This window comes from Harpia harpyja, chromosome 12 (assembly GCF_026419915.1).
Source record: "Harpia harpyja isolate bHarHar1 chromosome 12, bHarHar1 primary haplotype, whole genome shotgun sequence".
NCBI classification, from domain to species: domain Eukaryota; kingdom Metazoa; phylum Chordata; class Aves; order Accipitriformes; family Accipitridae; genus Harpia; species Harpia harpyja.
In genome coordinates this window covers 1645538-1669581 of record NC_068951.1, presented here as the reverse complement: position 1 = coordinate 1669581, position 24044 = coordinate 1645538, and the positions used below count along the sequence as shown (strand labels likewise).

The 24044-nt window shown below is 36.4% G+C and overlaps 1 protein-coding gene across 9 annotated transcripts in view; it reads right to left on the bottom strand.

Annotated features, from left to right (window-relative positions):
- Nucleotides 1–24044, bottom strand: part of NF1 (neurofibromin 1) — a 105415-nt gene that overhangs the window by 46048 nt on the left and 35323 nt on the right. For 7 of the 9 annotated variants that reach the window (XR_008237585.1, XM_052804238.1, XM_052804234.1 and 4 more), the window contains 14 exons: nucleotides 23522–23644; nucleotides 23021–23104; nucleotides 22259–22375; nucleotides 21516–21697; nucleotides 21199–21410; nucleotides 20390–20551; nucleotides 19272–19375; nucleotides 18248–18383; nucleotides 13518–13580; nucleotides 11415–11573; nucleotides 10481–10578; nucleotides 10188–10334; nucleotides 9634–9780; nucleotides 9189–9299 (listed from right to left, as the gene is read on the bottom strand). Coding sequence is in view for 8 of the 9 variants with exons in the window: in XM_052804238.1 (XP_052660198.1) it covers nucleotides 9189–9299; nucleotides 9634–9780; nucleotides 10188–10334; nucleotides 10481–10578; nucleotides 11415–11573; nucleotides 13518–13580; nucleotides 18248–18383; nucleotides 19272–19375; nucleotides 20390–20551; nucleotides 21199–21410; nucleotides 21516–21697; nucleotides 22259–22375; nucleotides 23021–23104; nucleotides 23522–23644 (1845 nt within the window). In the remaining variant the exon portion in view is untranslated. The remainder of the gene's footprint in view (nucleotides 1–9188; nucleotides 9300–9633; nucleotides 9781–10187; nucleotides 10335–10480; nucleotides 10579–11414; nucleotides 11574–13517; nucleotides 13581–18247; nucleotides 18384–19271; nucleotides 19376–20389; nucleotides 20552–21198; nucleotides 21411–21515; nucleotides 21698–22258; nucleotides 22376–23020; nucleotides 23105–23521; nucleotides 23645–24044) is intronic. The other 2 variants (XM_052804236.1, XM_052804240.1) reach the window with 1 other exon arrangement.

Sequence of the window (24044 nt, the reverse complement as noted above, 5' to 3'; positions counted from 1 at the left end):
CTTATGTTCAGAACTAGGTACTTCCTAGAATTATCTCATCCATATGGTTTCATCCCACACAGTTTAGAGCAGCTTAGCTTGCAAGGTAGGACAGAGATCACAAAATGAGGTGCTATGACTAAACTGCCTTGAGTTGAGGAAATTACATGAAATACTACACGTGTCTTTGCTGAACAATTCAATACAGGATGCCAAATGCCACTGCATGCAAAAAACCTACATGGAATCAACTTTAAATGTTCTGAGAATGTTTCACCCATAGCAAGACTATTCGGTCAACAGCAATTCTATAAAAAAATACTGTTTTCCAGAAGTTGTTTGGGGCAAATGGCAAGCCCCACACCGAATGACTTGCTAGCCAGACTTCAAAGTCTCACGCATGCTGATAAAAGCCTAGAAGTGGAAATGGGGTCATGCGGTTTTCCAATACATGTACAGGATTGGGAAGCTAGGATACAAAAAAATTACAGATGGGTATGAAAGTAAGATGGCACTCCCAAGTTCTAGGGCTGTGCTCTCTACCCAAACCTTCCTTGCCTGTGGTAGGTGCAAGCAAGAGGGCTTCTTAGTCAGACTGCTTTCAATAAAGCAGGCTGAAATTTAGGTTTCCTTGTATTTTTCTGGAATACAAATGAGTTGATAATGGAGCAGAGAGTAGGCAGGCAAATGTAGGAGTCGTGCACTTGTTGCTTGGCAACGGTGCAGTCAAACTGAAATAAAACTGATAGGCATGGATGTGAACATGACAGCATCGGTTTGTGTTGTCTTAAACATGCTGGTCATTCAGTCCATGATAAATATAAAATAATCTATTTTCAGAGAAATTATTTTTTCCAAAATAACTATTTAGCATTTCAGGACAATATTCAAAATACCCAAAAAAGGTCTAGCGCACCTTGTAATAGAAATATGCTTGCTTTTGAAAGGTTAAAACTGCTGTAGGGATAGCTGCGGTCTGAAGCAATAACTCAGAGTTTTGTATTCCTATTAATTAATTTGGGATCAGCTTTAAAACTTAATGGCAGTACTTCAGGATCAGTATTTATTGATTTATTGATCATTTTAGTAACAGTGTAGGGATTAAAAACAGAAGAGAACTGGCTTCAGAAGTCAGGTTGTTGCCCAGGAAACAAAATGTGAAGCAAAATGACAGAAGGAATTAAATTTCACAGCACAAGAAGGATATGAACTGATCCAGATATATCAGTAAAATGACTCAACAATGTCCTAGCAACAAGATCTCAAAAACCACCAAAAAAACCCCAAAACAACCCCCCAAACCAAAAAAACCCCAGCCTGCTGCAAGCCCTCAAACATCCTGGCAGCTCCAATCTAAACAGTCTTTCTACATTTCACACCTTTAAAAATGACATCTAGCACAGGACCACAAGACAAACACCCCAAATAAGCACCACTTAGCCACATTCCTATCAGTAGAAAAGATGTCAGAGCATCATTCCAGAGCAAAGCCCCACCTGCTAGGTTTGAAAAGGCAGCCTCATGGAACAAAACTGAAGAATTACAAAGCTGCTTAAGAGGACACAAGCAATAAAAAGGGAGGTAAAGGCAAGCAATATTCCACCTAGTAGCAAGGCTTATGTCAAAGTATAACAATATTTTCATTAAGTATCCTGTACCTGGACAGAATGTACACAAATCTGCTCCTTACCACTCCTTTATGCAATGCAGGAACGCATATCTGACTTGTACCATGATCACTATGGTTTAGCAGTGATTTTTCGTCTTCCTTTGAGGAACTGAGGTTTGTGTTCATTTAAAAATCCCTCGGACACAGTTTATAAAGCTATTTTATTGAAGACAACTTCTCAGATTGTTAAACTGCCAGGTAACTTGGTCAATGATTAAAACTTCATAATTTCTGTAGAGTTCAGTATCACAAAACTAGGGAAATCATCTCCATTCTCCTAAGACTGAAGAACAGCAGATCTGCAAGAGATCAGAGGCCATTCTGGAGCTCATTTGTATTTATAGTCTCTTTTCACCCCAAAACCACAATTCAACAGCAGACAGTTTGCTGACTTTTGAACCCACCAGCTGGGTGGGGCATACAGATCGTAAAGCAGCATTAGAAAAATGCCATGGCAAACTTTTATAAACACTTGCCTCCAAATATCTTTCTGATGGCCAGTTATGAAAGAGGATCCACTTCCACTATTGTCTGATGTTCAAGCTTTGTTTTTAGTCATCCCCTCCTTTCTGCTGAATTCAACAATCCTTAAGCATCAGTTACTAAATAAAAGGTCAGGGCTATCCATACTACTTTGCCAAGTAAAAGAACTTAAAAAGCAGAGTTACACACAGAATAGGTATTTTAGAGTTTCATAGCGATCTAAACAGAATTACATACATAGCAGTGAGATACATAGAACTAAAGAGTTCCCATGCCAGGAATTTTATACTGTCTGAACAGCTACTAGTTAATACAAGATGGTTCAGAAAGATGAAGATGGCATAACTTATTTTGGGCAAGTCAGAAGATGAAATATTTGACTATCTTTTTGTTCTAAATTTGTGTTATCTCTGTGTGATCAGCTACTGGTAAGCTGGTAATGAAAAAGTACTTTGCAGTGCTTTCTATTTAATGTTCTCATTTTTCAATTTTTACATCTATTGTCTCAAACAGGCAAACTCTCTTGTGGACATATTTCACAGCCAAATTTCAATATACATCCATAAAAGAACAACACTGTAATTAATATACGTACACTCAGTAGCTACTGACATGATAAACAAGTGGCATCCTCCTTTATTATTTATATACTAGCTTTATTAGGGCCCATTACTGGCTTGTCCAGACTTGGAAAGGTTTACTCTCAAATATCTGTGTACAAACAGTCACCCACTAAGCTGGCATTTTTTTCCAAGGAATATCACATACCCAAATCACAATCAGTATTTAGTGATGCTAATGATTGTATAATTTCTCAGTTAAGGAAGCAAGCAGAAAAAGTTGAATTATTTGCAAGTAAAGGGCATGAAGATATCAGTCATAAAATCTCATAGTTCTCACAAATAGCCCTTATGCATAATTATGAAAAGCAGATTCACCTCCACTGGATTAGATATTCTGCAGAATTCAGCCCCAAAATGAATAGGTATTATCACTATTCTTTTAGCTCACAGTATGCTTCACTCATGACAATTAGTATATATACTTAAAAGTGAAATATGCTGTAGCCTATTTCAATGTCAGATTATATATTTTTGTAAACACGTCACCAGCTTCATTCTTGGATGTGTATAATCAAGTTCCAAGGAGTGGCTAATCAATTCCCCAGCCTTTCTGCCGATGTCAGTATTTGATTGTGTGAGAATTATGTATTTCCTAACTATATGTAGTCCCAAGAAATCTGCTGCACAGGATTTGAGATGCAAACCACACAATGCTGAAGGAACAGGATCATTATATATTGATAACACCTTTCCAAAAGCCTGTAAAAACATGCACCAATACTTACTTTCCTTCCACTCACCGACATTCTAACAGCACACTTAAAATATCACCGCGCCTTGGACCAGCTAACAGTAAAATGTCAAGGTTTCAAATACCAAAATAAGCACAAAATAACCACTAGGTAATTTTCATTTATGACAGATTTATATATAAATAGTTTGCAGGCCTCAGCTCAAAATACTGAGGTAGTTTGTAGCATTTAAACAACAACATAGTTTTGCTGAGATGACTTCCACATGAACTCATTAGTAAGTCATAGCCACTATACCTGTTAACTTCCTTACAGATACAACACTGCTGTTAAGTTAGCCAGCTGTGGATAATTTTATTTTCCTGCTTTTAAAGAAAAGGTAGGTAACTGATCTAGCAAGCATGTGTTGCACACTTTTGTATCAATTTATTTCCAGAAATTCTTTCTTTACAGACGAAATAACCGTTTCTTGCTCTGCAAATGAAGAAAACACACTGCATGTCAAGTCTTCACAGAATACATAAAGATGCCTTGGATCACTGCCAAACACAGGAAACTTTTTGAAGATGGGTTATCACTATTCTTGGCATTTGTATGCCTAATTTCTTGTCTGAACGGGACAGGATAACAATGTAGGCATTTTATTTTACTTGACATGAAATAAGACAGTGTCTCATGGAAAAAACTGGAGGAGAAAAATGTGGCAAGCAAACACAGAGAATTTTTTAAAGAGAATTCAGAAGACTACCATGTCTTCTACCTTTGTGTATGGAAGGGGCTTAAACATCTTGGGGGGGGGGCGGGGGGGAGAGAAGGAAAAAAGCACACAGGCTTCCCTCAGCAATACCCCTTTCTGTCAGTTAGCCCTGCAGGTTCATGAACTGTTAGCTCCACTCCAAGCAGGAACATACGTGTGTGCCTCTATGATGACACTGGCCCCCCAGCCTAACTACAACAAAATCCTCCTTACAGGAGCAATGGCACCATCAATGTTGAATGCCTTTTGCCTAGACCACGAGTTCACTTTAGCACAGATGCTTCAAATCATCCTTTCCCATAAATCTTCCTAATGCTGTTGTCCAAGTGGCTTACAAAGGAAAACAAACCAGATAAGAGTGAAAAACACCAGTTTACTTCTGAAGAGAACTAGTCAACATCCCTTTTCTCATTAAACTGCAACTAAGTCCTTCTGTTGAGCATGCAAAAGATACCACACTTACTGAAGCAGACACTGAAATACCACCCTCCTACCCCAAATAAAGCTATCAAGCATTCCAAGTTCCCTTCAAATACCTACTTGTGTCCACTACACATCTCACCTGGAGAAAAAGAGAAGACATCTCATTGAAACAGGCTCGCTCATACTAAAATTAACCATGCAAGGATACAACAGCACTTTTAATATTAATATATTAATACTTTTGTTGTTGTATATTCAACATAACTCATGATAGATGTGAGAACACCACCCCCCCCCCAACGTTTGCCTTAGAAGAGGTGTCTTACTAAGTTGAACTATTCCTGAAAGTATATATTCTACTTCTTTTTTCATCCTGAAGAGAAGGTATTTTGTCTCGTGATATATACTTGCATGAGTCTCAGAAAAACAGTTTCTGAAATTACTCTGATGGAATTGAGGGGAAAAAGGGAAATGCAGGTGGGAGTGGGCAGATAAAATTACTCCAGCTGATCCTTCTAATTTGCAATAGTCTAACAACTTTTCAAGCTTACTCCATTACAACAGTGAATAAACAACAACTGGGAGAAAAATTCAGTTTCCAAACATCCACTTTTATTCCTAAATTTTCATGATCAGTCTTTTCTTGTGACAGCAGTACAACTAGTTTAGAAGGGGTCTGAACATAATACATTTTATATTCTTCAAAAATCTACTGACATTCAACTGCATAAAGTTGCCTGAAACAATCAGCATGCTTTTTAAAAACAATTTATTTAAGCTGATACATGCTGTCCATGAGTACATATCCTTTTTTAAGCCTATGCAAAAATCAACTTTAGCAAAAATCATAATCCAAGGATATGTAACTTTCAGTGTTCACAATGAGTTAGTCCCCTACACAATACAGCATTTAAAAATGTATCCTTATTTAAACTTTTGAAACTTTGTGTGCACATTTAGTGTCAGGAATATCTAGGGAAAAAATGAACTTTAACAGAAGACAGGCAAACTAACTTCAGTTTTGGCACTGTATGTACTCACTTTACTGTCAACTCTATATCCCCATTGAATCTTTAAGGCATCACTAATGTTTTTTCTACAGCCTAGCATAAATGCAATGCTCAAACTTAACATTCAGTAAATCTGTTCCTAGTGCAGAATTACACGGAACATTCAGATATCCCAGTAAAGTCACTCTACAAGTCACATGCTGTTCAATGTTTTCCGAAAAGCAGAAAACAGCATTAGATGCTAGATATGCAGATACATGTTTCACTGAAAACAAAACAATTTTGGTTTTGTTTCAACAATGATCATTAATATTCCAAAAGGAAAATTTCCAGAAGCCATCCCTCTTCTCAACCATTTGTTGTAACATGTGAAGGATACACGATAACCAATTTAATAGTAGTTAATTACTGTTAGAGACTTATATAGCCGTTTATACTGCAAACTGAAGTTTCATATAAGATTTTATAAAGGCCCACTTCAGTCAACACAATAGGCTCAAAGGTGACTCAAAGACATGAAAGAGGGGATGGCTTTTGAAGACAGAAGATCAGGACAGAAGATAAGTGGTACTACTCATCTTGTTTTCCTCTACGGCATCCAAAGAGTCAAGGGTGTTGAAAATGCAGAAAAGGGGTCAAGTTAAAGGAAGGCAATTTCCCAAGCAAAAGAAAGGGAAAGCCAAAGGCTGACTTAGATAAATGTTCTCTCATATAGATCCCATTTCAGAGCCATAAATCATTGGGAAAAAGCTCAGATAAATTTTGTTTTCTTACCTACTTCTATGTAATGAGACTTTCTTTGTGTTGTTTAGTATTGCTTTGATTAGCATGAGCTTGCGGATTCATTAAGTGTAGAAATGACAAAAAGCACAGGCACTTTAATCTCATTCACACAAATATTATCTCCAAATGGTACCAGCCACGTTACACTTTCTTTTTTATTTTTCCACCTTTGGACTGCCTTACACATAAAGTCTTCCTAAGAGCTAGCATTGAAGCAAGTGTTTGAGAACTTTCACAGCAACAAATCTAAGAGAATGTAAGCATTTCCTCCCTACATTACCAGCCTGAAAGCAAGTGGTTTGTGTTGGTTTTTTTTAAAGCATGAAGAAACCCTTGGCATGCCTGTACAAAATTCCAGAAGAAGGAAACAGTTTTGAAATTTATTTTACCTTCCACATTGATACTGAACAGAAGTTTTGTTTGTTTGTTGCTCTGAAAAATCAAAAACATAATAAAAGAAATGTGAACAGATATATGCATTTGTTGGATCTCTGATTGCATCCTGGCTAGGAAACCATATTTAAGTAGCAGAACTCAACCACCAAGTTAGAGGTTATATTTGGAAAGGTTCTTCAAAAGCTCACTCATTATTTTAGCCTCCAACCTGAATTTAGAATAAGGTATGTTTATTATCCAGTGGTAAAACAATAAAATTTTCCCATCATTAAAATTGTTCCTTATTTGAAAATTTCTGAGAGGAAATGACAAAAGTCACACGGTATAACAGAGCACAGATTTTCTAGGAAAATAAGTTTGTAACTCAATCTACTGAGTAAAAAGCACTACTGAAAACAATGAAAAACTATGAAAATTAATAAAATTAAGGATCTAAAATTTTAATTAATCGAAAAAAATCTTACATGCCTGTTGGGTATGATTTTCATTAGAAATATGTAAATTTGAAGAATGCCTTGATTGCAAACGTGTATTGACTATGTACTTAAATTGTTGAATACAAACAGAAGATACTGCTGAAGAAGTGATTTCCTCTGCTTGTTTTCACCTTCTTACACGAACTCAAAGGGTCTGCAGAAGGTTCACCACTGATGACATCTCCTCAAATCACGACAATACTTTTTGCCGTAAGTGGCACCGTCAACAAAACCGCCACCGTTGGCACCCCAAGTAGCAGTGCCAGCACCAGCGAGGAGCACACCGTGGACAGCAGCGCTGGCACCACCACCAAGAGCTCTCTTCCCAGCCTTACCCCAACAAGCAGCTCAAGCAAGAGCTCCCCAGGGACCACAACCATTCCTAACCATGCCACAGATAAGCACATCAGCAGCAAGGGTACCACAAGCAAGCACCCCACCGGTGCAGCAGCCACCCCACTGGCATCACAAACAAGCACCCCACCAGCAACAGAAGGACCAGGAAGAGCCAAAGCAACCGCATGACTTCTACCAGCACTGGTGCCACAGGCAGCTCCACCAGCATGAACTCAGCTACCACCAGCAGCGCCAGCAGAAACCATACTGGCAATAGCAGCAAAAGCAAAACCAAGAGCCCCACTGCCACAAAATGCATCGGCAATAATCTGACCATGAACACCCATACAGGATCTGCCAGCATCCGTTAAGTGCCACACTGACGTCAGGACTCTCACTACCACGATCAGTGCTGGTGAGAACTTCACAGACTTGGACAGCACCACCACGCACCCCAGCAGTCCCACTGCCGCCAGCCAACACCTCACCAGCAACAGCAGTACCGAAAGCAAAGGCACCGACAACACAGCACAGAGAAAAGTTCCAACAGCTCTAATCTTATCTTTACAGCTCTCTCTTTGACTGCACCTGGTTGTGAGCGCAATGATTTTCCTTTTCTTAAAAGGACGAAGAATGACTTTTAGTAATGAGTGTAATTGCTATGGAAACTGTTTTGAACATGCTGTCGTCCGTGGATTTTATGGTGCAGATAGTTTCAGCTACATTCTTACTCTAGTTCCAGCTTTACAACTGCTAGCATTAATTCAAATAAAACCAGATGGTGGGGGTTTTTTTTGTTTTTTTGTTAAAAGAGAGAATTGTGACTAATTTGACCATAAACTGACTAATATTGATCTTGGTATATTCTTCCCAAATTCTTCAATACTGCAGCATATGTTACTTGTTGTTACGAATCACTATCTTCCAGAGTAGGGAAGACAAAACTTTCAAAATTTTGCCTTATTGGAAAAACACAATCTTTTGCAAAGTTCACATGTCAACATCTGCTTTTCTTATTACTTTAGTGATATTTCCAATTATTCTGGAATCTTAATCATTTTCCAAAATCATGGTATTACTGTCACTTAGAACATAACGGTGAAACTGAAGCAACATCATGGTCTTGACTATGTGTGAAACTTCTAAATAGTTGTATTACTCTTTAAAATGGGATACATGGACCATTTTGAAAAAAATTTTATCCCATGTTTTAGCTTGTTACTCATTTTATACTTCAGAAAATGAATATGCTAAAATCACTGATAAGGGGCTAACAGTAATGTGGTATAGATGTAGTTTACTTGAGACAGTGAAAAATTAATAAAATGTATTTAAAATTTTAGGTATTTTTCCACAGATACTCACATACTCCTGGGTGGAAAAACTATGACAGTTCTAATTTAGGAAACAACTCAATTAAAAAATACTGTTACCAAAATTTGACAAATAAGCTATTTTCAGATTGTTGTCTGTTACAAAGTTGGTGTCCCTTTCTTATATACGCTTGATACTTTTGATTTTACATGTTTATTTCAGACAGAGAAGGTGAAAGATTCCTTACCGCCGCGCAATGTAGTAGAAAACAGGATTGCCAGCTTTTGATGTCCCAGCTTGGTAGAAAATATTTAATGTTTTCAGTGCTTTGAACTCCTCTTTTTCATGTACCTGATGCCTAAAAAGCAGTACATTGACATCAACTTTTCACAACTGCCTTTCAAAAAAAAAAAAAAATTTAAAAAAAAAATCCCAAACCCTCTTTATTTGCATCTTTAAACAAAAGTATTAAGTTCACACAATCTTGAACCTTTGTTAAATCACAAACATTACTGCTGTCTCTGGTTCTCAATTTAATCTTTTAAATTAAAATCTACTCAGAAACCTAAAAGGTATATGTGGACCCAACTTTTTAAACTCCCCTTCAAAACTAAAGCTAACTACTTATATTGCCTTACATGCTGAGGTCTAGAAACCCACAATGTGTGTCCCCACCACAATAATCTCATTACCTTGTCATAAATTCTTCAAATTTGGAACTAGTGAGATTTAAACTGGACCAATGGGTATCTGCCACAGGTTTGTGCTCAGGAGGACCCAGATAGGCAAGAAGAGTAGCCATCTTGTCAAAAGGTCGTCTTCCAACAGCCTTGTGGTCCCTAGAAACAGCATATTACTTAAAAGAAAAGTCCTTCTTTACTCAGCAATTCCTACTTTTTTTGCCCACTACCCTTCCTTACCTTGAACAGGCTGGATTTTCTTTTGTAAAATTAAAAAATAATTTTTAAAAAGTGTTCAACAAAGAAATAAGCGTTTGTTACACATAGAACAATTTTTACAAAAGATAAGACAACTATACACTTGCACAAAGGTTGACAGTAAAGTGGGCAGCAAAGATGTTAGGCATATTCCCAAAAACGGCTTGTCAATAAGACAAGCTTCCAAATGTAAGACTTTTCAGCCATGACATTTCTCTTCGTAATAATAACGGAAGCATCTGAAAGTATTTCCAAATATTCATATCCCATCAGCAGTTCCCTTCTTTATAATATTTCTGAAGTCTTACCTGTTGCTGGAAAGGTACTGGCCAATTTTCTCCTGATTGTTCCACAGCAACCGGTGCAAAGCAAGTACATTGCCATCACTGATGAAAGACAGGCTGTGATTGACAGTGTCGCTAGCTGGGCAATCAGAGGCAATATCAAGGAAAAACCTAGAGTTCAAAACCAGTAATAACCATAAGCGTGTAAGGGAAATCTGCCAAGTAGACTCAATGTAAATTAAAAGGCTGTAAGAACATTCTCTGCTTACTCTTTACACATGACACAGACTCTTTGTGCAAGTTTCCAAAGGGCCTACCTTCGTGCTGCATCAAAATTGCTTTTTACAAAATCATTAAAAGGCCGCATATGTTCTTCTTTTGTAAACAGGACATGGTTGGCAATACTCTGAAGTATCTGAGTAATAAAAAGATGGTAAAGACACAGAGAGGTTTAATGTATTAACTGTTATGGTAGTCAGTGTAACTTCACTGTCAGAAATACTCATTTTAACTTGTTGTGAAACCTCAAGACAAAAAAAGGCCAATAAGCCAACTAATTTGAAATGCGTTCACTTTCAAAATATTTTCTTTCACATGCTTTTAAATACTAGAAAATGACTTCCCTTATTTATGAACTTTATTCGGGTTTAGACTAGGAAAATAAATCGCCTTTCAAAACCACTCTTTATTAAATGTTAATGATTTCTTCTGGAAATGATATGGCCATATAAAAGCAATAGCATATGCATATTTAAAGAAAACTATAATTTCTCAACATTTAAAATGGGTAATATACACAGGTCACAGAATTTGTACACATCATTAAATCTTTTTTTTTTTTTTTTTTTTAATTTTTACAGGAAATACCACGAACTGAGATTAAAGATAGGAAAAATAACTTCTTTAGTGCTAGTATGAATTTCTTCAATACCTGGCTGCCACTATTCTCACTGTGGTCAAAGTAACATTGGTTTCTTTGTTTTCAAATAAGGTTAGAAGTTCAAGTGAAGAGCCAGAAGGCATTCTGTTATCTCATACATCATTTTGGCAAAGTGGTTTTTTTCCATACAGACTGTTCCCCACACTTACATCGCTGTGAGCTATAACATTAATGTCATGATGTATAAACGTAGTATAGAAACTGCACTTTAAATAAACATGATGGTTGCTACCAAAAATGACAAGTTTACCTAAATTTTCTCATCAGGTAGAAATTACAATATGGCCAAATAAAAATATTTATTGATTCACCTTTGACATCAGTTTCAATCCCCTTTCAATTCTTGGTGGAGGCTTTTTATCTAAAATCCCTGCCTCATAAGGGGAGACGATCGCAGGATTGATGAACCGAAGGAACATCGCACTTCCAACTGCTCCAATGCTGTTCTGAGGAAATCGCTGACTAACAACCTATGAAGTTGAGAATTATAAAGAATATTTTTGCATTAAAGAAAAGGGAAAGCAAGCTGAGAAAAGCCTTGTATGGTAATCCAACTTTAAGCATTCTCTCCATACCAATCAAGCTCAAAACATTTGAGTAGGACTCTCTTGCCTTGACAGATCTTGCATCATAGGACAATCAGGAATGAGAGGGAAACGCGTAAGGGGAAAGGGGGGCTATCAGACACTAGCTAGCTTTACTTCAGCTTTTGTACAAACTTTCTTGCTAGGGTGAAATTGCTACAATAGCTATTGGATAAAGATAAGAAGGTATATTTCAGAATTACTGAGCACTTAATTCCAGGACCCTGCCACTGACTGTAAAGCAGACAAATGCCATATGTTCATACTCAGGTATGCACAGTCTTCCCATCAAATACAGATAATTCTCTTTAAATTAGTGGGTCTTTTAGTTGTGTATTTATAATTTCACTATTGATCACAAGAGTCTGTCCAGCAATAAGACTTATGCTGTAAAGTTTCAGGAGTAACTTTAAATTTGTGGGAAGGAGATATTTGTAGAAATACTCTTCAGAACCATCACATCTCAACAGATTTGCCAAAGGAGGCAGGACAGAATGAGCCAGAGCTGAGTGGCCAGTGTACTTCTCTGCCTGTACATGCACTGTCCAAAATCACTTAGCAGGAATTTGCTACAACTACAGATTCAAAATATTGTTCTTTGCTATCTAGAAAAAAACCCATATTTTCTGAAAATGTTGTAAGAGAAAAGAAGTCTCCTTTCTTTTTAGGAAATCAACTATGTATTACTAAGAGGACAGTCTATTCTCTAGATATCCTTCATTTGACTTTGAAAAGTTAAAGCTCTTAAATATGCTACATGTGGTTCTATAGAGATTCACTATCTATATTTTCTTATGACTAACAATGGTTAATCAAAACAAGTCAGATTCTACCTTTTCACAGAACAAAATTAGCAAGCTTCATATTTTAAGTTATATTGTTTGAAATAAATAAAAAACAAACCAATCCCATTTTACTAAAATACTTCAAAACATAACTAGTGCAATCTGAAATCGTGCTTCCTAAAACAGATAAAGCCATTGGTACATAATATATCAAGAATCACTTTGGTTCAGTAGCAACTTCATTCAGTTACCTTGTGATGCAATTACTGATATTTTCTTGTAAAATACTAGTTTGCACACAGATTTTGCATTTAAACATGATTACTATTCTGCTCAGTTACAGCAAAAAGTAAGGGAGTATTTAATAAAAGTCTAAATTTCCATTCTGCCTCTGTTTTATTCATACTTCATATTTAGAGGTCACTGCCAAAGAAACGGGTAAGTCTTAAATTTTAATAACACCACTCTATCACAATCTACATATCTAAACTCTTTAACACAGCAAGTTACTTAAAATGGGAAATATGCTTTTCCCAGTAAATAAATACAAGCGCTAAATTTTATTGCTAGTCACAAGGCAAACAAAAGAAAATATATCAGAAACAAGTCATAGAAGCCTCTTTTCTTTCCAGTAACTCATATATATTAATTGTTCTTCTCCCAGGATGCAAGCTGAAGTCAAGTTATCTGCCAGAGTGTTAAAACAGCTAAACAGACTCAGATTTTCCCCAAAACCAAAGAAAACATTTTTCTTCCGCATTTTTTTTAATCTGAAGATGGTGGCAAGGGTAGAAGAATCAGAGTATTAAATACTAAGCAGTAATGTTAAAAATGTCTTTTGTTTACTCAAATAGGCACACAGAGAATATTTTAAATATAACTTAATTCCAGTGTTAATTGAAATGAAAGCTATTTTGTGCCAGAATTAGTAGAATGATTTTACAGTGAGGTCAAATAGACTGAAGTGAAGATGTTTTGAACAAACAGCAAAAGACTTCTGTTGTGCTTTGAAAGAAATGGCTAAGAAAAAGGTCTCCAAACTTACTGCTTTTTTGTTTTCCTTTTTTTCTTTTACGGTAGCTTTATTCAGTAGAGAGTGGCAAGTTGCCTACAGAACAGAGATGAGCACAAACAAGTCACAGCACCAACTACATACAGCAACAAAAAACCAATGTTGACTTGTACATAAATTACACAGTAAAATGTAACAAACATAACCAACAGAAAATGAAATATATAAACTAAAGACTGATGATGGAGTTTTTATTCCACAATTTTATTACATCTTATTTACAAAGCACTAAATACAAAACAAGCAAATGTTGCGTTTCAATCATTTCTACTATTTCTGGCTAGATTAAAAGTCAAACCATGTTTATGTGCTCATGATACACAATATTGGGCATTAAATGGTATATTCAGCTTTCAAATGTATTTCACCATCCCCAAATAATTTTAATAGTAGAAATAGTAAAGTGTTATACCTTTGAAATGCATATTACTTTTAAAATAAATTTAGAGTTTTAAATCTTCCCAATGTTTCTCTGTGTGTCCTTCAATTTAGTTAGATCTGTGAATCATCACGGTTATTACTACTTTGATAGCTAAACACTGCCATAAAACACTCTGTGGAAAAAGGAAGAAAAAAGCCAGCGGGTCTACATTAATTTATTATAGATTTCCAAATCAAGATATGACTTGATTGTGCTTATTTCTGCATTTCATTTAAATGCAAAGGGACCCACCAAGAAGCATCGCATTCTCTTGTACTTCCCATCAGGATTTGAGCAAAGCTATAGTACATCAGCCTTGTGCACTGCTCCCCTGTAGAGAGGCACATTTTGGTCTTGGAGCTCAATCCTACATCCTTCTTATTAGCTGTAACAGTAAATTAACATCACTGAGAAGCCCCACAGCAAGCAACACCTGGAGCTCTATCAATAGAAAGCTAGCAATATTTAGCAGTTTGAGAGCAAGCACGCACCAACAGTTCAAATGATCTTTAGAGCATCACACAAACTGGAACTGGAAGAGAATTTCTACAACTTAAAAATGTGAGAGAGTAAAAAGCAAAAAAAAAAAAAACAAACACAAAAAGGCCCCCACAAAACCAAAACCCACAGTCAGTAAAAACTATTCTGCTAACCAAACTAAATTTAAATAGTTCAAAGTTGTGCAGGACCTATCAGTATTTAACCAATGGTGCCTCTGCCAAATTTATGACTTTGTGTAATTTCTACAGAGTTAGCTTCTGAAGCAGTCATATACATACTCTGTTCATCACACTACTGCATTTAAAGCAAGTAAAATTTCCACCTCTCTTTATTAAGAAAAATCATGTATGTTTGTGTGTTTTTATGAAATAGCCAGCACAAATTCTTTGTATGAGTTGCTTTGATCAGGCTTGTTCGTTACCACACAGCACTCCTGAACATACATTACCTGAAAATGAGCAAGGGTCAATCTGTCGCGGTAACTAGTTATATGATGTTTCCAGATGAAAACACTTATTAGGGCTCTGTTCCAGTAACAGAAACGCCAGCCGGGTTTGACCCCAATATCCAACTAAATATACTGTTTCCATAAAGTTGCTACATTGATTAAAATTACACAAATAATTTACACAACACACCTGATGAGTATTTTTTACATGTACATTTACTTATAAACTCTAAGCATAAAAAGACACCGCAAAATGCAGTCTCATTTACTCTTACACTATTGCTTGGGATGGAACACATTCACCTTATAAAAAATGAAGTTACCTTATAAAAATCACCTATTTGGTTCTTATGATAAAAATCAATTAATACCCCCCAAAATTCAGATTTTAATTGTACTTTCTTTCAGAAAAAGGCCAGACTCTGGAATCTGAAAGTACAGAATGAATTATTACACTGTTTGCAATGAACAAACATTTGTACACAAATACAGGTGCTACTAGAAACACTTAAAGTAGCAAACCTTGAAGCTGAGTATCAGTTAATATCACTTGTATATGTGCCAGTAAATCATCTCTTTCAGGAAAAAATTACCCTTGTTACCAAAATAAAAAAGTAAAGGCAAGAATAAAACCAATAGACTTGATATGCTTCCATAGAAGAATCTCTGGCAATGCCCACTGGTGAGTTCACTTTAGTAATACCATTTCATGTAGGAATTAAAAATGATTTGCATAGAAATAATTCCTAGCAATGCATCACTGAAATGGAAATAAATCTGATGCATCCTAGTAACAGCATATAAAAGCAATTCTAGGAAAAGATGTGGGACAAAGTAACGTCAAATAACAGAAGCAACAGTCAAGGTTGCGTGTGACATTTTCAGTAACACTCAAATATACTCCCAGTCAATGTCTGTGAGACTGTGGCCATTTGAACTTGAAGGAGACCAACTTGCCCCCTTTGTTTCCCAATTTAAAAAAAACAACCAAAAAAGCCACCCCAAAACCACCCCCTGCCAACCTGAATACAACCACTGTCAGAAAGAGAAACTGATGACTTTAGAAGCCATTTATACAAGCCATTATAGCAGAAACAAAGTCACATCATTTGCACACCTAATTCATTCCAACAGCTCACAGTAACAGCTCAAGATCCACAAGTCACAACATACAATTCACTGTTTCTCACTTCTGAGTTCTGAGAACTGCAGCAGTTGCATTTATTAATACAGCATTCAATGTAGAAATATGACTAGACTACATTGCGTAGAAATTTTGTCACCCATAATTAGCTGGCACAGCTCAGAAAATCTATTTTCTTTGCTTTACTTTAGACCTGAGAGACAGACTCCATGGTTGAAAGGCCAAAAGCAGCTCTTCCAGACCACTTAACTGAGACCACAGCTCAAATATTCTGCCATGCACAGCTCTTCTGTGACAGTCCTCCAACAGGACTGGAAATTGTATTTCCTATGAGCCCTGAGGGCAGCAGGAGTATCCCCCGCTGGAATTTTTAGCAGCAGCTAAATCCATCAGAAATACACAGAGAGCAAGGGAGAGACCTGTAAGCATACTGGGCTCAGCAACCTGCTGCTGAGCTGCTATAGAAAGCAGCAGAAACGGGACAGAGCAGAGGAGTCGGGGATGGAGACGGGGAATGCTGGTACTTGAACGCAAGGCAGCCAGGAGGGTACTGCTATAATAGAACTTACGCTACAGCAGACAGTGCACCACTCAGGAAGGCTTCTTCTCTTTAAGCATCATTTATAAATGGTACCAGAAACAAGCAAGAAGAGGTTGGTCCCAGCTTGGTAACTTTCCAAGGTTTGTGTGACAGCACTGAAGTTTTAGCCACAAATAGAAGTCAATCTCTGTAATCTGCCTCATTAAAAGAACTCTATAAATACATTTGTCTGTCTCTTCCAGGTTCTCTTCCTCCTATTTACCTGTTGAATTTCTCAACACTGTGTTTGCAGAATGTTTGGTCAGCTGCTTAATCAAAGTACAGCAGCCCTTTGCATACAATAACATAGTCAGGCCTCTGACAGGCAACAGGACCTCCATCAGAATGTGCTGCCCATAGGAGACGGAAGATGTTTTACTTCATAGACCAAAATGTATTCCTGTTGTCATTCTACCTCTCAAATACAAGAATCTATCATCCTCAAAAGCACAGAGCATCTGCAGCATCCCAGTTACAAGGCTTATGTTATTTACCAAATCATATGCCAGCGGACCTCCTTCCCAGTGTAAGCGAATGGCTTTCCTTACAGTTGTCCACAGCAACCTAGAGACTCCTGCTTTCAGAACATGATTACGAGACATGACACTGAGTGTGATCAGAATAAAGCCTGAATGATGTAGTGTCTTGACCTCACCCACAAATTACTTTCTTTAGGGAAGCACATATAACCACAAACAATTCTCTGCCAAATACAACCAACAGCATTTTATACGTCTATTTCCTTTCATTATACCCAGCTTCAATCCACAGTTTCTAAAATTTAGGACTTGTAACGACTGTGGTCCCACTGAATAGCATACAGGTTTTTTCTTATGAGCATCTTACACCCTTCTTAACCTGCTTTTCTATCAAAGGCAGAAAGTATAAGATTGTGCCCACCTTAATGGACAACTAAATAACATTCCTGGAGCAATGACCTGAATAATACATTTCATAGACAATTTTTGTAAAAATTTACTTCAGAGAGAAATGCTTTTGAAGAAATTGCCTCTATTTTTATGTGGAGAACAACTATCTAGAGTCAGTAACTGCACAAGTAGCTATTTTATTCACAAACTTAACGTTTATCAAAGGCATGATCTGTAAGACTTTTAGATAATTAACTTTATTTCTGATTTAATTGATCCTGTATAAAAAGTAAACAAGTACACTGCTTCTATATTCAAAACAGTTCTGCATTCTTCTTAACCCAGCAGTGATTATTTTTTTATTTTCCCCTTTTGCTGCCTTCCCTATAGATGGCCCACATGATAAACTGATAAAAGCAAGTATAACCATTACATTCTTAGTTATCCTTCAGTCTCCCACAGAGATGCTAAAGCAGAGATCATTGCTACCTTATTAGGTCTGAGTTCTTAGCTGTGATTCAACTCCTTAAAAAAATAATATTTAGTCACCCCCTCATTGCCAACACAAGTCTTTAAACACCATTCAGTCCCTACGTTTAGATTCTTGTTATTTAAAAAACGTCTGAAAACAGTCTTTAAGAAATGCCCACTATGCACCCACTAGTGGACCAAGCTCCAAACTGCTAGAATTATAAAACCAAAGCCCAAAGTTTAGGGGCAGGCAACCATTGCAGGCATACCTGGTATAAACAATGGCACACACTGCGAAGTTGTGGTGGGAACTCCGAAGAAGAATTAATGATTGCATGAAAAAATTTTTCTGTCATTTGCAAAAGACTCCGCTGGTTCTCTTCAAGGCTTTCTGTAGGCTCCAGCCTGAAACAGACCATGCATGACCAGCAATCAAATAAATGATACTAGCTGTACTTATATGTTTGGTAGTAATCTTATTTCCCAGGGTAAATAGAAATCTTACAGAAATATTTATGACCGTTTACACAGAAGTTTCCATCAATATTTTAAACCACGTAAGTTACAAACATAAGGTCATTTAAAACTCAGTAATAAAGAGAGAGCTGAAAGTGTGATTCTCTCACATCATTCCATACAAAGACATGCATACATAATTCCAACTGACAATTACATTATCAGTTTGATGATGGTTTCTCTGAAAGGAATTTTTGAGGTAGACACAGATATTTGGGAGTTAAACTATTAATAAGAAGGCCTATCTTTTGGTAAGCTACTTAAAAGATGATTACTTAAAGTTTTTCTAAGTTAGAGCTAATTCAAAGCCACAGAGCAACAGCTACTAAATCCAAGTCTTGAAGTGATATAAGAGAAATTAAAGCAAAAAACCTACATACAACAGGTACATATTCCATCTTGTTTCTGTAATTAATTCAATAATCTAAAGCAGATGCTTTCTGCTACTACTGGAAATCCCCACATTAGTGGCCTACATAAAAGTATGAAGCAGCAAGTAAGAGAGGTCCTGCAAGAGCTCTCTATCTTCCTTACTCTCTCAGGGCTTAGAGGACATGCAGCAAAACTCATCTCACTGTGTTGGACAGCTCTATACAATTCTCCCTGGGTATAAGGATTGCAGATACAATTAATGTGTCTGGGAAAGTGAGGAGTGGAGAACTATGAAAGTATGAGAAAAACATCTGCAGCAAGGAAAAAGGAATCCTATCATATTTACAATGACTGGGAAACATGTTTACAAATAAATACATTTGCTCCCCCCCTTGAATCTCAAACCTTGTTGGATCCACCTCAAAGCTAACATGCTGCCATTCAGGGGATGTGATCACAGTCCTTAATAAAGGTTCCAAAAGCTTCTGCAAATATGTAGCACCATATACCTGTGTAGAAAGAAAAATCAGAATAGGCGGCCAGATTAACATAGCAATTCACAGGAACGCTCCAAAATTCTGTGTTAAAAGAGCCTGAAAACACTTTATTTGTTTTAGCATAAGCCAGATTTCTGTAAAATTGGTGTTTCTATATTATAGTTTCACTTCTGAAACATAGCTGTGATCAATTTCTCTAAGTATTTTAATTCATTTCCTATTTAGAGAAAACTATAGGTCACTTTAATAACCACAATAACCAAACAGGATTCTTTCTTAGAGCACACTGACTCAACACTTCATCTCTGTACACAACTTTTTAAACTGAAATGGAAGCATGAACAAGACCTAAGATTTTTGTCTCCTATCTCTAAATTGCGCGTTACAAAAAGACAATAGGAACAGTCTTCAAGCTGATACTGGCCTCATATAACTAAACTAGTCAGAAGTTTAAAGACCCTTACTATGACTGAAGACTACTTAGGAAAGGACTTTAAGATAACTAAAACATTTGTAAATGTTTAGCTGTTTCTATCAGTTGTGTTTTATAAATAACTAGTAATCTTTGTTGAAATCTACAAATATTGCAAACATTTTTGTTACTGTGACCAGTTTTCTTCTTTACTATGCAGAATCTACAAACTAGGCAAGATGAAACATTTATTGCCTTGGAAATTTTCAAGAGGACTAACTGCAAGCTTAAGCCTAACTGGTTGAGTCATGAAGTCTTGGCAAAAGGTTAGTTCCAGAAGAATTTGTATTTTTTAGTTGGGCCTGAGCATAAGATATCTACAAGATTTAGTTCATCAAATGTTAAAACATTAAAAGCAAAACTCCCTAAACTTAACAGATGTGAGGGCTGATACTAACTTAAACCAAGACCCAAAGGCAACTCTGTACTATTTTCATCTAATCCAGTTACTCAAGTGCTTAACACCACAGACTGGTAATTTTGTATTTTTGTATTACTAAACTTTTCCTGTTATTGAAGTGATCTGCAGCAGAGAGAAAGATTAGATAATATACCTTAAAACAGAAAGTCATTATTTTACTGGCTAAGCTGTTTCCTCGGAAGAGCGTCTGCATGGAATCTGCTAGTTCAACTTCCTTTGAAAACATATTCCAGAGTAGCTGGTAGAGCAAGTGCCGGGAATCAAAGAGTGTGACCAGGACACGAGCTAGCTCATCCTTAAAAGAAGCAAAGGAAATGTTAATCTGACTAGTAGTGAGCCAAAGCAAGTACAAAAAAAAAAAAAAAAAAAAAAAGGAAAAAACACAAAGCAGTTTGTACTAATGTTTTAAATCTGCTAAGGAGTCTTACATGTAAATATCAAATTAAGCATACACAATCTCTGTTTAAATCTTTCCTACGCTATTTCTTTTCTAAAAATCTGCCTCACGATATCCAGTCATACAAATTCATAATGGTCAGTCCAGATAGATAAGCAGTTATATTCTGCTGTATAAAAAAGCCCAATTCATCTTGCTAAAATCTAGAGCAGCAAATACAGTTCTGTTTGTCTGCATTACAGCACACACAATCTGTAATAAATAACCAGCCCAAACAGATGCATTTATTACAATAACTGTATAATAAACTATTCCTAAACATTAACTAAAAATTTACTATAAAAATGCAGTTTATAATCAAGATGTCTGACAATTAGGTTCAGTACACTTTTCAAGAATATACTAAGAAAGGCTAGCTATGATGAACAGTAGATCTAATCTCTCTTTAGCAGACTGTTGTTATACCCTTTATGTTTGCACCAATTTTTATTTCAAGTCTTAATATTTTCAAAAACGTAGGAAATAAAATGCATGAATCAACTTACCCACTGAGAACAAGGCACCACATTGGCTAAAGCCATAGCAATAGGAAGCTCCCCCTGATCACCCATCATTGTAACCAACTCCACCAATCTCTCAAACCGATCTGCTAGCACTGTTTCTGCTAACGTATCAAATTCTGTTCCCTGCTGCAGAATTTTGGTGAGGACTTCCATAAACGTAGCTCTTGTTTGGAGGTCTTTATGATAGCCCAAGCCTGATTAAAAAAACCCAGAACTACTAAGGAAGATGTAAAAATAAATTAAATACCAATGTCTTCATTATGTATTCATTTATGCACAGTTATCTCTAACTACTTTACCTATTGAGTGCATAAGACCACTGTCCACATTTGCATTGAGTAAATTTGACATAGCAAGAACAGTGCAGTGCCGCAGCGAAGCTAGTCTTCGAGACATTCCCCGTTTCCTGCCACCTGTTTGTGCACTTTCATCTTCAACTTCACTACAGTCATTTAGAAGGTTCATAAACAGCGTGAAGTATCTAAAGAAAAAAAAAAAAGACTTGGATAAGTACAACAGATTCTGAAAAGGCAACCGTCTGAAAAGATTTGCATACAGTAGCAAATAGACAATAAGCCTCCCAAAAGATCTCATAACTGCCCCAAGTAATCTTTCTTGTAGCATAGTCCAAACTTTCAAATGTGTTGTAACAACCAGAAGGCACTGTCCTAAAATTTGTATGCAAATTTTCTCAAACCAAGCAAGTGAATTTCACAGGTGTGCCTTTACAAACAGATGTCTTAAAATCTCTTTCAAGTTTCATGGATAAAAATATATCAAAGCAAGCTAATCACTCCCATGAATTAAGCATAGATCTGCATTAAGCAGAAACAAAGCCAAATTTTATAATTATTTCCTAAATGAAAATGTTTCCATAAACCTAGGAGGCAGAGATTTGTGAAATGGGATATATAAGAGGTAATTTCTGCTTGGATAATAAAATTATTTCTGCTAGAAGAAAGAACATAGTTTGTAATAAAGGTCATATGCTGCATCTACGTAGAGTCATTGTATCAAAAAATAGTTAAAAGTCACTATTTACTTAAGAAATAACTGAGATTTTGCTTCCATCAACTCAACACCATCTCCCTCTTCAGGCTGTAATGGAAGCCCAGCAAGAAGAGAGACCACTGCTTCCATACTCGCTTGGTCCAAATCTCTGAAAAATAAAGTTTAATAAGCTGTGAATCAGTTCAGCAGAATTAGTCTCTCCTTCCCCTTGATAATTTTCCCACCCAGTACCACGTCACTTTTCCTTATATATCTAACTGCAGATGAAAAGAATCTTTTTAAAAAAAAAAAAGTTATTCTAGTAAAGTTCTGTCCATCAGGAAAAAAGCTACTACATTTTGTGGTACAGGTTCAAGCAATATATCTGCTAAGGACAACAACTGCAAACCAAATTTGTCACTAAAAAAAACAGTTAAGTACAAATTCAACACTATAATGTTTGATGATTTTACTCTTCAGAACGCATCATGTGAAGATATAGCTCTAGCAAATAAGATGTTCAATCCTAATACTAAATCAGAAAAGGTATTAAAAGGAATTAAATAAATTCAGTAAGTAAGAAAAAAAAAAACTACACACCAGAAAAAACACTTCAAGAGCCACTGTAGTTAAGACTATGCATTAAATATAATTCTGTTGTTGCTCACCAAAACTTAAGTTTCAGTTTTTGTCTTTTTCTTAAAATTACTACCACTAAAGGAAGTCCACAGGAGCCAGCTCATCTGTGGATATCAAATGCCACCTGGAACACTGTTAGCAACTTCAGCAACTGTTTAAGAGTAGTCTTTCTTACCTTGTCAAGCATTTCACATCCTCATCTGTTGCTTGATTAGATGTTCCCATAACCCAGTCTGTCAAATATTCCACCATTTTGTTCCTGTTACATACAGATATATTGCTTTAGCTTTCTTTTTTTGGTTTTATTTTTAACAACCCTTCCACCAAACACACTTACTACTGTTGGCATCATTCGTAATTATTACAAATTCAGTGTACGAACTATTTGAACCCCCACACACTGAAGATGAACTGAACTCATTTTACTATACCAAGTAATACTCCAGTCTGTATCACACACAAAATTTTTACATGTGTTTAGTATCCCCACAATCAAAATAAAATTTTAATGCAGCACCAGGCTCTAAATTATTCTGAAGACAAAGATAGGAGTACTATCCCTATACCAGCAATACTGGTGAGACAGTTTTTGGTTTACTTTTTTAAATAGGTAACCAAACAAAGTTACACTTGTCCACATTACACTATCCTAGAAGTTACATAATGCAACACTTACCTAAATTTCATTTCTTGGCAAAATGAAAGGTCATCTCTCCTCTCCATCATTACTTCTACTAACTGACATAGCTTAGTTTTTATTTGAATTGCATGTACCAAATTTCCAAGCACACGCACATACCTGAAGAAAAAAACAAAAAGATTGATTAAATGCTTCATAGTACAAGGCCCACACATATGACAAGTCTTTTCAGCTCCGTGCTGGAACCTACACACTGGCCGACCCAGCAGACTTGGATAATGGGTTAGCAAGTGTTTGGGCTACCTTTTTTAGTTTCCAAGTGAGCAAGTCAGCCCCTATATCAACTGAAGACCAGCACCAAATTTCTTCTGGCCAAAGTCGTCTTCCATTAGTATAAAATTGAACAGAAATCTGCCCTTCGGCTGCTTTTTAACCACTAACACCATTGTACAGAAAAGAAACCAGGAATGCTTACAAGAATGAGGCCAAGCTATGGAATGGTTAGTTCTTTTAAAAAAAAAAAACAGTCACCCCCCATCAGCGTACTTTATGCTACAGT